The sequence below is a fragment of the Papaver somniferum genome, chromosome 2 (genome assembly GCF_003573695.1).
Source record: "Papaver somniferum cultivar HN1 chromosome 2, ASM357369v1, whole genome shotgun sequence".
NCBI lineage: Eukaryota > Viridiplantae > Streptophyta > Magnoliopsida > Ranunculales > Papaveraceae > Papaver > Papaver somniferum.
In genome coordinates this window covers 5,405,303-5,421,191 of record NC_039359.1, presented here as the reverse complement: position 1 = coordinate 5,421,191, position 15,889 = coordinate 5,405,303, and the positions used below count along the sequence as shown (strand labels likewise).

The window sequence follows — 15,889 nt, the reverse complement described above, 5'->3', positions numbered from 1 at the left end:
AACTACAACATCATCATCAAGTGTTGTGATGCAAGAAGAAGACATACTCAAGGCAAAGAAACGAGGTGAAGACCAATTCCAACTAAGGCATATATTGAAGGATGTTGAGGAAGAGACCGAATGGGTGAAAAATTATTACATAGTCAAGGATCTTCCCAAAGAACATCAACATGAGATCATATTTTGGATCCAAGTTTCATTGTGTCCTTTCGTTCCAAAGATGGGCGATAAGTACAAAAAACCATGCCATCATTGTGCTCCAGCCCATGTTTTTTCAAGGAAGATTCACGTTAAGAAATTGTGATCCATATACAACGAGTTTCTCGATAGGCACAGAGGCGACGGGTTTGCGGAACAGGATGCTTATACCAGGTGGAGAGAAAAGTCGTTTTATCATTTCGAAGCCGCGTAGATAGTTGAATCTCATACTAAGAAATAAAGAAATTTCTTTTTATGCAATTACAAGATCAATGCGGTACTCTAGTACCGTATTAGTTTATCGTCGCAATGTACTAAGTTTGAATTTTAAGAGTTTATGCAAAGTGGAAATTGAGCACAATCGGGTCATGTTTGACCACATGTAATCCAATTAAGGAATTAAAAGTTATTTTTATTTTTTTGTAACTTATTGTCGGATTACATATTCTTCCACACTGACAGATTCTGAATGAATTCCCAGGTAGGTTTTATTCAGAATCGGTTTCTAGAGACACCAGCGTAAACCGATTCCTTATTTAATTCAGAATCGGTTCTTAGCTCATGTAAGAAAAACCGATTCTGAAGAAGCTGCAATATACTAGTTTCAGAATCGGACTTTAATGACATATACGTAGACCGATTGTATAACACATTTCATGAATTAAACATAACAAAAAGACAAATTTCACGAATTGCAACCTTAAAATCTTTCATTTCTTCCTTTCTATCCATGTTGGTAGGTGGTCTACCCGTTGGCGGTAGCACCGTTGGTTCTCCAACCGGTACCATGTGGGGGTTAGCAGCGAGTTTCAAGTCTGCATCAAAACTTTTCGTGCCAAACCATCCTTATTTGCGAATTTCTCGATTATTTCTCTTCCAACATCCTTATCCACAAAGGATTCGGTTGGAGCTTCAGTTGGGGGTGGGTTGAAACTTAATTTCTTCCAAAACGGATCAATGATATCAAACGGAATTTCTTGTTCATGCCGCGCAATCATGTGATGACACAGAAATCCCAAGGCTGTCATCATCATACATGAACAATACTCCTTCTCCTCATCTCGTTATCCACATAATATTTGTAATCCTTCATCATAGAAATTATTTCCCAATGAGACACCCTATAGTTTAAACCTCTAATCAACCAATGGTAATCCTTATAGCTGGTGATGATTTTCGTCCTACTCTCTTCTATTTGCGTCGTTATCTTGACGATATCAGCCTTGGTGTATTCATGGATGGCTTCTTGTACCGTAGCTACACAGTTTTGGCTCTCACAGAGAAAACTCTTCAAACGTCCATGAGATCCTTCCGCGATACTTGTCGCCTCATTCTGGTAATGCATATGTTGGTAGGTGTAAGCATAGACAATTTTTTCCTTGTACAGATCCAACAATTCCTTCAAGCAATAAACCACACATTTCTCGTAATCCTTCTTCTATAGCCCAATAATAGTCTCAAAATAAGATTCGAACACGACCATGGACATTGAGTGTACCATTAAATCCCAATGATGTTGAAAAGCCTTCCGTAGTAACCCATTATCTTCATACTCTTTTCTGCTTTTCTTGTTCTCCTCCTTTTTGTTGTTCCGGAGTTAGTTTTTGAAGACGCTCATCTATTGCCTTCTCACGAGCGGTACATTTTTGTGGCTTTGGCTTTGGATATGACCCCTACAATTACTTTTAATATTGCATTGTATATGTCATGTGCATAGAAAATGCTTAGCGCTCGAGAAAACTACCCCGATGGCATTCATTAGTGCTTGGTCCTTATCCGTTACTATGATCTTCGGAGTTTGATCACCACGGTATATATCCTTCAAGGTCTCTAGCATCCAAGTAAAATTCACATCATTCTCCCGATCCATAAACCCCCATGCCATAGTAAAATTTTGCTTGTCGGAAGTGTGGCAATCAATGTTTAACAATGGCATGTTGTATTGTTGGTCTTGTACGTACAATCTATTAACAAAACTTGATAGAAGAATTGGGCCAACTTGATCATCTCCGGATGCGCCAAGAAAATACGAGTCACTTTGCCTTTCAATACCTGCTTCCCCATTGTGTATCCGTGTTGATCTGCTAACTACCGATATTGTTCCATAACCGCTCTACCATCCCATTCCATCCTCCTAAAGGATGCTCTTTCCACGTAAATTTGCCTCAAAGTGGACAAGTTATTCTTATCATCCTCATTAATCTTCCTAAGTATGTCACTTGGTGTACACGCTTTAATTGACCTTACCGTTTCCAATTGATGTGGTTTGAACCCACAAACGACAACGTTTCCAATAAGAGAATTTAGATCATCATGATTATGAAAACCATTCATCATTTTATAAAGATTGTATACCTTACCATTGGGTCTATTAACTATAATCTTAAACGGTAATCTAAACTTCTTTGATTTAGTAATGTATTCCCTTGTCGTCGTCTTCACGTACGGTTTATCCTTTGCCCAGTGACTTTCTTGCGTTCCACCTCTCTCGCAAACAATATATAAACGATCACGGCTTGAACGACGACCTAAATAATGCGCATTTGATCTATATGCCCTTGTCTATAACCATTGCTTTGTATCGTTCATATCTTCCCATGCCAAATCGGTGTAATAGTGGGAGGAGGTATCAGGACCCAGCAGAGATACGGTCTTGGGTTGATCTCGTCGAACACCACAAAAATTTAAAACATATATCGACAAGTTAAGATTTCAGAATCGGTTTATGTGTAACAGTCGAGACAACCGATTCTTGAGAATCGATTTACATGTGCGATTATAAAATCCGATTGAGGACCTCATTTTTATTTTCAATGTTCACAATTGGTTCACGCTGCATAACATGTAATCCGACTTATGTCCCCCTTTTTCCTGTAACATTTCTTCTAAACAATCGGATTACATATACACGTAAATAACACGATTATGAGCTTTGTGTATTTTACGTGAATATCCAAGTGGAGGAATTGGCATATATACATCACCAACAAAAACCGATTTTCGTCACGTACCTATCGCGCCAAAAGTGTACTACAATCGGTTTATATGGTGATGAACAACGACCGATTGTTGTTCCCAATTTGAGGATTTTACCCAGAATCGGTTTATGTGGTACTATCGAATAAACCGATTTTGGGTTAAAATTTTCAAAATTTTCCCCTTTTTGGGCGATTGTGACATGCAAATACATGTTTGTAGATCGTTACAACTCATACCTTCCCATTGGAAGCATTATCACCTTCTTCTTCCCGACGATATTATTCTTGTGCTACAATAATATCCTCAAGCATGCTTTGGTTAACATGCTCTTCTTCATTCAACAAATAATTCAGATCGATAGGATCGAAATCAAGATTATCTGATGCATCCACTTCTTCATCACTACTAGAGCCTTCATCGTCACTATAGATTTTCATTTTCTCTAAAAAAATCACAAACCCTGATTTTTTTCTTTTTTTCCTCTAATTCTTCTTTCCCTCCAAACCTTAGAAGAGGAAATGAATTTCTACTCTAATCTTAAGACTATAATCAAACTCAAGCACTAATTAATTTAACTAATACTAACTTAATTAATCATCACTAATGAATAAGGGCATATTAGTCACTAACATAAATAGGTGTACGAGGGGTTTATAGAGATTACGTATTAATGACCCTTTTTGTTTTTTAGTACCAGGCCCCAAATAAGGGCAACTCCCATGGTATGGATGATAAAATATCCACATCTCAAGGAGAATCCACATAAATAGGGATGGTTAGTATTTTATAGAGATTTATTCCACTATGGATATCTAGATAAATATCCACTAATATAGACCCATATATTCCTTTTCTTGTTTTTAATATATTAGAATACCAAAAAAATTGACATCCGGTTCACTAGTGACCAGATGAGAAAAAAAGGGGGAAAATATGCATCCGGTCATTTAGTGACCAGATGAGAGAAAAAACAAAACGAAAAAGAATATATCCGAGCATAGGATGATCGGATGGGAGGATGACCGGATGAACTCTCTATATCTACCTCCACATATTTGAGGGCCCCCCTCTGGACTTAACAAACATATGGATGTTAAAATCATCCATAGTAACACTTTTTGATCCATAAAATGTGGATCATCACAAAGATATGGATGATTTTTGGTTCCATAGGAGTTGCCCTAATTTTCAGAGCACTGCTCGGTCGAACTGGCATGTGTTTCTATCTCAAGCATGTTTGTATCAGACTAGGATAAAAAGTGTAGTTGAGCTCAAGAACTCCATGGCGATCATCATACAAGACGAAGAACTACTCAAGGAACTGGTGGAACTTCATCGACTAAAAGGTATCTGGAGACTTGAACTTATCTATCACTCAAAAGTCTATATACTCTATCTTGAGACAAAATTCGTTTTGCTATATAGACTTTGATTATACACATTTGCTATTTCGAGACGAGTTTATCTCGCTTATCTATTTCTCGAAATATGTGTTGGTAAGCTTTCGTTGTGGCCAAGTTCATCTTTACCTAGTGATGAAAGTCGTGTTATGTTGAAAATGGCTTTGACGAAAAATGGTTTGTGAATAACAACTATATAACGTCCTCTAAGAATGTTTCAATGATTGAAATGAGAGTTTAGATTATATAACCATTGTTGGATATAAGCATATTGTGGAAACACATATATGTATAAGTCCTTATTCCTTGAACCAAAGTATGCGTACTTTGTTGATCAGGAAAACCAGAACAAGAGCTGTGAACTCAGTCCGCGAACTGGCGGAGGTTCTCATCCCGAGAATATCTGTTGGAGTTTGTGAACTCCTTCCGGGAACTTAAGTCCGCGAACTAAGTCCGCGTACTTGAGTTGGTTATCTCTAATGATGATTATTTGTGAACTTATATTTATATTAACTAAGGAATGCAAATTGCAAACCGTGGCTATAAATTCATGAATCGATTCGAGTGAATCAAATCGTTTTTACTTCGTTTGTGTCTTGTATAGTTATATAAGATTTATACAATTAAACAACTCTATAACTAGTTCATTTGAATCATTTGAACTAGTTATGGTGAAGAAGAATATGGTTGATATGAAAGTGCTCATACGGCTAACCATTTGGTTAACTACTGTTGAACCAACAAATATACATGTTTGGGTACGGTTACACAAACCTAAAATCGTGCATTTCATTTGTGCGTAAAAAGCTAAGTTTTTGATCCAACGGTTGAAAGATATTAGCTTGAATCTAATCAGGTTTTCAGCTAACGGTGAATATTGAATACTTTGTTACTAAGCTAACATTGATTGCAAACCCTGATTTGAAAGATTGTATAAGGGAGAATTCTAGCAACTGGGAAACCTAATCCCCACACCTCCTGTGTGATACTAGTTGTATAAGCTAGAGTCTATTCTCCTTTAACTTTAGGTTTCTTCTCGAGACCCTGTAGGTTAACGACTTGAAGATTTCATTGGGATTGTGAAGCCAAACCGTACTACTTTCTTGTAGTTGTATGATCTGATCTTGCTGATTCTATAGTGTTGAGTACAATTGTAACGATTGGCTTGAGATTATTATCTCTGATATGCAAGATATAAAAGTAGTCGCAAACATCTTCGTCTCATCGTTTGTGATTCCACAATATCTTCTTTCGCCGCGCTGATTAAGATTATTGTGAGGTGATTGATAATACTAGGCTGTTCTTTGGGAATATAAGTCCGGGTTATCAATTGGTTCATGTTCACCTTGATTTATCAAAAGACGGAACAAAACTTGTAGGTATATCTGTGGGAGACAGATTTATATATTATCTTAGACTTTTCTATGTGATATAGATTTGTTTATTAAAGTCTTCGACTTTGGGTCGTATCAACTTTTAGTTGTGCGTGAGATCAGCTAAGGGAATCAAGTGCGTAGTATCCTTCTGGGATCAGAGACGTAAGGAGCGAAACTGTACCTTGGATCAGTGTGAGATTGATCGGGGGTTCAACTACAATCCATACCGAAGTTAGTTTGTAGTAGGCTAGTGTCTGTAGCGGCTTAATACAATGTCTGTTGACTCTGGACTAGGTCACAGGATTTTTCTGCATTTGCAGTTTCCTCGTTAACAAAATTCTGGTGTCTGTGTTTGTAGATGGTGGATTTTCGACAAAGGCTAAAATCATAAAACCATAATTATACATGCTCCTGATCCAGCAATCAGATGAGTATTGAGGCTCATGTCTCTCATTGAAGCATGAAAGCTCATGCCATAAAATCTCTTACTGAGAATACTGTCTCTCAGAGTATATGTAGATGTGTAGTCTCTCAGCCGAGGCAATGGCACATATCATAAATGCTGAGCAATTTCATTAATTACTTCTATATAGAATCGAAGGATTGGATGGCTCCTAGACAGCTTGCCTGCTAGTATAGAGCAATAACGTCTTCAGGGTGCAACAAGGTTTTCCCTGACTATATAAAGGAAATATGACGTTTCAACAAGCTCATGTTTCTCAATTCTCAGATAATTAATGCTCTTATACAGCATGCCTACTAGTATAGAGCCATCAATTAATTATCTTTAATCGTTAACTGAATATTCAGCAATATTCTACGATTCTTCGTAATATTTCGTCACTTCAATTCGTGGTTCTTCCCAGCATAATTCCACGGGTTAGTGATAAATGTTCAACGTACGGGCATCTGAGCCGCTATCGAGTAAGCCCCGACCAAAATGGTGCAAGTGTACTCGGCAATAATGCACAAACGATCACCTGAATGCACGAACGAGCATTCCGAAACACGAAGTAACGATGAACCTATACAAAATAGGAAGAAAATAATAAATAATAAAATATTAATTGAGGCGTCAGGGGACTAGGCCCACCGGACGGCCGGTCGTGCCATGGCCAGTCCCACGCCTAATTTTATATTTTATCATATTTTTATTATTTTCCTTGATCTCATGAAAATCTCTTCATTTGAGAAAATATCCTTCGTTTCATGAAAACTCCTTAAATTCATGAAATTTCCCTAAAGTCATGAAAAATAATATAAAATTAAAGAAACTCGTGGGACCGGTCCCTAGCCGGTCCCACACTTCCCTTATTTTATTATTATTATTTTTTATGTTTCCCTCATCTCATGGAAACTCCTTTATTTCAACAAATTCCTTGGTTTCAACAAACTCCTTGGTTTTATGATATTTCCCTAAAGTCATGAAAAATATTATAAAATTAGGGAAAGTGCCTTGGGACCGGGATCCTTGTCCGGACGGCCATGCCTCATCCATAGCCGGTCCCACACTTCATGACTCCCTATTTTTATTATTATTATTTCCATAATCTTATGGAAATTTCCTAACCTCATGAAATTCCCCAGTTTCATGGTATTTCCCTCACATCAGGGAAAATACATAAAATTGGGAAAGGTGTTGCGGGACCGAGCTTGCTAACTGGTCGTCCATGCCCTAGATGTGGTCGGTCCCACACCTTGCAACTCCTTATTTTATTAATTATTTTTCATCATCTCATGAAGATTCCCCAGTTTCAGCAAGACCCTGAATCCTTCATATTTTCTCAAAATGTTGTTCAAACGCGCATCAAAAAATATAGAAACTCTCAGGACTGAGACACGGACATTATGGTGACACGGACATGTCTCCTTGACTGACCAAGGCCGGCCTAGGGCTTGCAAATAGCCGGTCCCACGTGTTTTAATAATTTTGACCTAATTTGCTCAGTTGCTCATATTAGGTCCAAACTCTTCTCAAACAAATGGGAGTTCGCTCAAACGACCATCAGTTGGTCCCACGACCACCAAGAGCCGGTACCATGGCTCCTTGCTCGGTCCCTCATCTATACATAATCAGGTTTTACTACCTAACGCTCACAAGAGCATTATTTCAATAAATGATTAAACCAGCATTTAATCATCCTTTCACCAACTGGTCTTCAGGAGACTTTGGCATTTTGCTCGTTTGAGCATCTGGGCGTTACATGGTCGACTCGTCATCCCATGTAGCCGGCCCTCCTTCACTCTGTAGTTGATTTTCAATAAATCATCGATTGATCAAAAATTAGGGTTTCGAATCCAAAGCTCTGCAAAAACGTAATTCTGAGCAAATACAAATACTAATAATTTTATGATGATCCTGTGATAAACACTTTTATTATTATGCTCGGCCTAGCTGCCAGTATCTTAAATTAATATTTTATCTGGTCCTGACACCAAAAATTCATCAGATGAGCAGCAATTGCTCATACGAGCAACATTTGCTCAGACTAAGAAATATTGGTTCAACTATCAATATTCAACAATTCAGCAACAGTTTGCTCGTTTTAAGTTATCAACATTTATTCGATAATGATACCTTCGTCTCAACAGAATGTTCAATTCATGAGTCTCAGAACATTTGCAAATCACGTTCGACTCAGCGATATAAGAACTCATCGTCCCATGAAGTCAGCAACAGACTCCACAATCACGAGACATCAATCGTGTCACATGGGGGATATTAATTAGGGTTTTGGTCTGGCGGTCTATGGAACGCGTGTTCATACACACGATGAGAATGTGAGCAAGTCATGTAATCAGTTGGAGATTTAGCAAAGTATTGGGTGGAAAATTAACCAAGTCTCTGCATGATGAGAAACTGGTTTTGACACAATTTCCCACTTCTCCACTCTTTGACTCCAACAACTGTCACACACCCCTTATTTTATTATTATTTTTTATGTTTCCCTCATCTCATGGAAACTCCTTGATTTCAACAAATTCCTTGGTTTCAACAAACTCCTTGGTTTTATGATATTTCCCTAAAGTCATGAAAAATATTATAAAATTAGGAAAAGTGCCTTGGGACCTGGCTCCTTGTCCAGCCGGCCATGCCTTGGCCATAGCTGGTCCCACACTTCATGAATCCCTATTTTTATTATTATTATTTCCATAATCTCATGGAAATTTCCTAACCTCATGAAATTCCTCAGATTCATGGTATTTCCCTCACATCAGGGAAAATACATAAAATTGGGAAAGGTGCTGCGGGACCAAGCTTGCTAACTGGCCGGCCATGCCCTAGACGTGGCCGGTCCCACACCTTGAGACTCCTTATTTTATTAATTATTTTTCATCATCTCATGAAGATTCCCCAGTTTCAGCAAGACCCTGAATCCTTCATATTTTCTGAAAATGTTGCTCAAACACGCATCAGAAAATATCGAAACTATCAGGACACAGACATTATGGTGACACGGGCATGTCTCCTTGACCGACCAAGACCGGCCTAGGGCTTTCAAATATCCGGTCCCACGTGTTTTAATAATTTTGACCTAATTTGCTCAATTGCTCATATTAGGTCCAAACTCTTCTCAAACAACTGGGAGTTTGCTCAAACGACCATCAGCTGGTCCCACGACCACCAAGAGCCGGTCCCATGACTCCTTGGTAGGTCCCTCATCTCTCCATAATCAGGCTTTACTACCTAACGCTCACACGAGCATTATTTCAATAAATGATTAAACCAACATTTAATCATCCTTTCACCAACTGGTTTTCAAGAGACTTTGGTATTTTGCTCGTTTGAGCATCTGGGCGTTACATGGTCGACTCGTCATCCCATGTAGCCGACCCCTGGTGGGCCCGGAGATGTGTATAAAATTAAGCGAAATGAAAACGCGGGCCTACAGTAATACCGCAAGTGCACGGTCGTCAGTTGTAGCTCGTGCAAGTACGGGTCGATCCACAGAGATTGGGAGTGTTTTGTTGTTTCTAGCTAATTGGGTTCCTAAATTGCTATTGTTGGGCTTTGATTCTCCTTTGAGTAAATTGGGTCTAATGGGTTTGTTTTTAACAATGAAATGAACTGAGCTTGGGCTCAGTTGGTCTTGAAGTGCACTAGGCTTTGGGCCTTTTATTGAGTTCAGGCTTTTGGTCTCTGAATTAGGCTTTTGATTAAGCCCACAGTTGACTGAATTGGGCTTTGAGCCTTAACCTAAACTGTGGCTGGGCCTTAATGAAATGGGCTTTAGTTTGTACAAACAATGGACAGTGGGCTTAGAACTGAGCTTGGGCTTTTGGGATTGCTGTGAGCCAAGATCATTTGCAGCAGCAGCAGCACAAGGCAAAGAAGAAGGAAAGCAGCAGTACTGCAGCAGCAAAGCTGGAGAAAACAGCAGCAACAGCAGGGGAAGTGCAAAGAAAGCAGCTGCACAAGCACTGAGTAGCAGGGTAGGGAAGCAACAACAGGGCAAAAGCAACAGCAGCAGGGCTTCTGGCTTAGTAGCAAAAGAGGAGTGTAAACAGTGGCTCTAGGCCAAAGATGGAAGCAAACCAGAGAACAAAAGAATGGCAAAAACAGCAAAGATTAAACAGACTAAAAACTAAACAGCAAAAGAAAGATGACAATGAAGAAAACAGTGTGAACAAGATAAATGAACCAAGGCCTAAGGCCAAGGGCAAGGGAGATGGTGAAACTGAAATGGTGACAATGCAAGGCCAAGGGAAGAATACAGGCAAACAAATAGAATGGGAAGAGAATTAGCTTGCTATAAGCACTAATTTCTCCCAATGCTCAATCAACACAATGCATCCTAAGCATACAAAAATGGAATGGCAAGATAATCAGCTTGCTATGAGCACTGATTTCTTCCATTACTCAATCAATTCAGTGCTTCTAAGGCTTCTAGCCTAGCATTCCATCACTTCACATGTATCACAAACTTAACACTAAACATTTACAGTGAATTAACATTACATGGAACTAAACATGGCACTAACATGAAGATTAACAGGAAATTAAAACAGGGAAATTAAAACATGCACATTAACAGGAACTGATTTGAAACTAAAATTGAACATTAACAGGAACTTGCACAACAAACATGAACATAAATGAAATTGAACTGAAATTGAAAATTAACAGGACTTGAAAGTCCTGGACACTGGCTAGTCCAGCATAAAGTTTTACAGCAAAACCCACAAGGCTATTTATAGTCTACAACACTCAATTAGGGTTCTACAAGTTTCCCCCAAATCAGTCAAAATTAGGGTTAGATATTTTACCTAATTTGATGTGATAACTCCCAATTATTCTCGACCCATGCTTCCATTTGTACTCCTTTACCTCTCCACGCCTCCAATTGCTCTCCTAACTCACCTAACTTACCAATTTTTCACACGTTAGGGTTTTGAGAAAAACGTGTATAAAAATGGGAAATTAGGTGGCTAGATAGGTTGTAATGATGGTAGTGGAGATGGGTTATGGTGCTTGGTTGATTTGAGAGGAGATGGTGGTGGTTGAGGTGGTGGTTGAGCGGGGCAGGGTAAGGTGGCGGACATGGCAGGAGCAGAGCTCGACTGCTCGAAGGAGGAAGATGAGACTTGGGTAAGGTCTGTTTGGTTTGATGGGTATAGGGTTAGGTTGTTTGAGTGTGAGGCGGCCCATCATATTTCGATGTCTTGCGATGCTTAGCCGTGGGGTGTGGAGATGGTAGGTAGATCGGGCGGTAATGCGGAGGCAAGCGAGGAGCGACCGTCGGATGAAGGGGTACAACGAAACGAACGGTGCTAGATTAGGTTAGGTGCTGTAGTGTAAGGCGGAGATATCAAACTTTGATGAACAGCAAGGGAGCAACCGTTGGATTCAACTATCATCTAATCTGAAGGCTTGGAATTTCAGCGCTGTGGTTCTTGGCAGAGACTTCAGATTTTGATGCTCTATGAAGGAGCGACCGTCGGATGCTTCTGAGAACTGATCTGATGGCTGAGAACGGAGGCGTTTTTGTGTGTAGAAAATGAGGTTGTGCGCACCATTCTTCGCGGCTTCCTTGCGTGATTTCTCCCGGCTTTTCACTACTTTTCTGCTCTTTTTGCTCCGCAAGTCATCCAGACTTTATTTATTACCTAAAAATGCAAAATTAATTAATAAAAATATTTATTCTTGAAAACAATGAAAATACAGAATATGGGATAAAATGTAGAATTAATGCACAAAAGATGAGTTAAATGCCAACAAAAAGGGATAAATATATACATTATTTGGCACTCATCAACCCCTCCTTCACTTTGTGGTTGAGTTTCAATAAATCATTAATTGATCAAAAATTAGGGTTTCGAATCCAAAGCTCTGCAAAAACGTAATTCTGAGCAGATTCAAATACTAATAATTTTATGATGATCTCGTGATCAACACTTTTATTATTATGCTCGGCCTAGCTGCCAGTATCTTAAATTAATATTTTATCTGGTCCTGACACCAACAATTCATCAGATGATCATCACTTGCTCATACGAGAAACATTTGCTCAGACTAAGGAATATTGGTTCAACTATCAATATTCAATAATTCAACAACATTTTGCTCGTTTTAAGTTATCAACATTTATTCGACAATGATACCTTCGTCTCAACAGACATGTTCAATTCATGAGTCTCGGAACATTTGCAAATCACGTTCAACTCAGCGATACAAGGACTCATCGTCCCATGAAGTCAGCAACTGACTCCACAATCACGAGACATCAATCGTGTCACATGGGGGATATTAACTAGGGTTTTGGTCTGGCGGTCTACGGCACATGTGTTCATACACACGACGAGAATGTGAGAAAGTCGTGCAATCAGTTGGAGGAGTTAGCAAAGTAGTGGGTGGAAAATTAACCAAGTCTCCGCACGATGAGCAACTGGTTTTGACACGATTTTCCACTTCTCCACTCTTTGACTCCAGCAACTGTCACACTTTTTGGGATCAAGGTGTTTACATTTCTAGCAATATAAATAAGTCTCTGAATCATAATTGAAAAAGGAAAATCTCTCGTCAAGCAGACAAACAAGAGATCACGAACTCATCATTCAATCAATCATAACTTATCATATTTCTTTACGTAGAATACACAGCACACCTACAATCTTTGATCACCATTGATCTCACACATTTCTCAGTTTCCCTCATACAGATCAACCTATCCTCTCTTGTGACCGAAATGACTCTGGAACGTCCATTGTCTTGGTTTAGGTCGGAATCCTATAGATTGATCTCTCGAACTTAAAGCATTCCCTTATTACATTGCATCTGTGTGAGGTTGAGCATTTTCTCGGTTCAAATAGTCTCCGTACGGCGATCTCCTCAATCCCGTAAAAAACAGCAAATCGTTTTTCCCCATCTACAGATTGGCGACCAAGGTGGGAGATCAATCTCTCAGTTGCAATCTCAAGATTTCACAAGATGGTTGGTCTTAGGATTAATTCAACTGCTCCATATCCCAGCCAGAATCTTTCGAATGGTAATGTTCCTCACGTTCCTTCGAACAATTCTGGTTACAATGAACTGTCGTATTTTTACTATTCCATTTATCTCTGTTGAATCAAACGATGGAGAAATCCCAATTTTGGCTGAACTAACGCGGAGACAAAGCAATTTGTCAAGAAACGTGGACAGATTAAAAGGAGAAATTGACAATTTGTTCACCTGCTTAGTGCACGTGACAAGAATGCTCGGAGCAGAAGTGGTGGAGCGCCCAAATGCTCCAACTGATGACCTTCCTCAAACCAAAAGTTTCACTACTTACGAGAAGACGGTGGACTAGGAGGTTGCACAATTGATCGGAAATTTGTGTGAACTCTTACACTTCTCCAGAGAATAACGCATAAACATGTTTTCTGCACTTAACCAGATATCATCAGACGTGCAGCTAATTCCGTCATGCCTAACAGTCGAAGAGACATCCATGATGTCTGAGCATTTGATCAACAACATCACATTCGGATAAGAAGAACGCATGGCAGATGAAGGGCATAATCGAGCCTTATACGTGACAGGTTTTATCAAAGACTCTGAATTCAAAAGGGCTCTCGTTGATACAGGCGCTTCCATAAATATCATTACCATGAAGACTCTTAAAGCATCCAAATTCCCACAGAATAAAATTATTCGCCATCCCATCTTGACGACGGGATTTGAAGGAAGCCAGATCCATATATATGGATATGCATACATAGACCTGAAGGTAAGGCCTATTCAATCAAAAGCCAAATTTCATGTGATCGAACAAGAGCCTGATTACCACATGATACTTGGAAGACCATGGATCCATGAAAATAAAGTGGTTCCTTCAACATACCATCAATGCATGAAGGCTCTGCTCAATAACAAGATTGTTTGTATTGCAGCTTCGTCATCTACTTACGCTCTGGTCTATGACGCTGAATTCCTTGAGTCTCAAAAGGACATCCCTGAACCTCCAAGGAAGATCTACAGTACTACACTCCCGATCTGGGAATCCATTGAAAAAGCTGCTAACAAACCATCACCGTCAGGCACTAAACTGATTAAGTCATTTGCTACACCAGTCAAGCGCCGTAAAGATCAGGATACAATGCCAAGATCCAACTTCATAGCCAGTCATGATGCATAAGGGAGGGTCACGTACCACCGGCGAAAAGATTAGCAATTAACAGGAGAGAAAAATGAAAAGTCTCCCTGCCATGAAGAATCATACCAGAGTGAACAATCACATGATGAAGAGATTCAATATGCTCCACGACAATTGAAAGATGGCACTGATTCTACTACTGATGACCTCGAAACGATCAACATCGGGACGGAGGATGATCCAAGGACAATCTTGATTAGTTCAGCATTATCATCGGAAGAGCGGGCGGGATTGATAAGTCTGTTGAAAGAATATCAGGATATCTTTGCTTGGACATACGAAGAGATGCCTGGTCTTGACAAAAAATTGGTCACTCATCATCTGCACATCACTCCTGGTTCCAAAGCTGTCAAACAGTCGCTTAGGAAGTTCAGACACGAAGTTGAGGAGGAAATCAAAGTCGAAATCCAAAACTACTGGCGGCAGGATTTATCAAGCCCATTCAGCATCCAACATGGCTGGCGAATGTTGTTCCTGTAAAGAAAAAAAATGGTCAAATCAGATGTTGTGTTGATTTCAGGAACCTCAATAAATGTTGTCCAAAAGATTATTTTCCTCTATCCAACATTGGCATGCTCGTTGATGCAACCAGTGGTCACGGTATGTTCTCATTCATTGATGGTTACATCGGATACAACCAGATCAAGATGTACGAATATGATGCCAACAAAACTGCATTTCGTACTCCCATTGGGAATTTTCATTACACTGTGATGCCCTTTGGATTAAAGAACCCAGGTGCTACTTATCAACGGGCTATGACTGCCATATTCTAAGATATGATGCACAAGCAAGTGGAAGACTATGTTGGTGATGTGGTGGTAAAGTCGAAGACTCGAGCATCCCACTTAAAAGTTCTGAGAAAAGTTTTCGAAAGATGCATGGAATACAATTTAAAGATGAATCCTCTGAAATGTGCCTTTGGTGTCTCCTATGGAAAGTTTCTAAGATTCCTGGTCACCGCAAAAAGAATCAAAGTCGATCGAGACAAAACGAAAGCCATTACTACCATGCCTCCTCCACGCACTGTGAAAGAACTCCAGAGTTTTATGGGAAAAGTAAATTATATTTGACGCTTCATCCCTGGACTGGCTCAACTCATTGCTTCGTTCACCCCTCTGTTGAAGAAAGGAGAGAGTTTTACATGGAAAACTGTCCAACAATAAGCGTTCCAGAAAATACAACAAATATTGTTATCACCTTCTGTCATGAAATCTCCAGTGCAAGGACAGCCACTAATACTTTACACAGCTTCCAGTGACGTCGCTATCGGGTCACTTCTTTCTCAAGAAGACGAAGA

The 15,889-nt window shown here is 39.5% G+C and overlaps 1 protein-coding gene across 1 annotated transcript; it reads left to right on the top strand.

Annotated features, from left to right (window-relative positions):
- The first annotated feature begins 13,935 nt into the window (after positions 1-13,935).
- Positions 13,936-14,571, top strand: LOC113350611. The gene has a single exon (XM_026594750.1). The coding sequence runs from the start codon at positions 13,936-13,938 to the stop codon at positions 14,569-14,571; it is 636 nt and encodes a 211-aa protein (XP_026450535.1).
- Positions 14,572-15,889: the final 1,318 nt, after the last annotated feature.

Excerpts from the sequence above, each read along its gene's own strand:
- LOC113350611 (XM_026594750.1), top strand. The coding sequence starts at position 13,936 with ATGGCAGATGAAGGGCATAATCGAGCCTTATACGTGACAGGTTTTATC.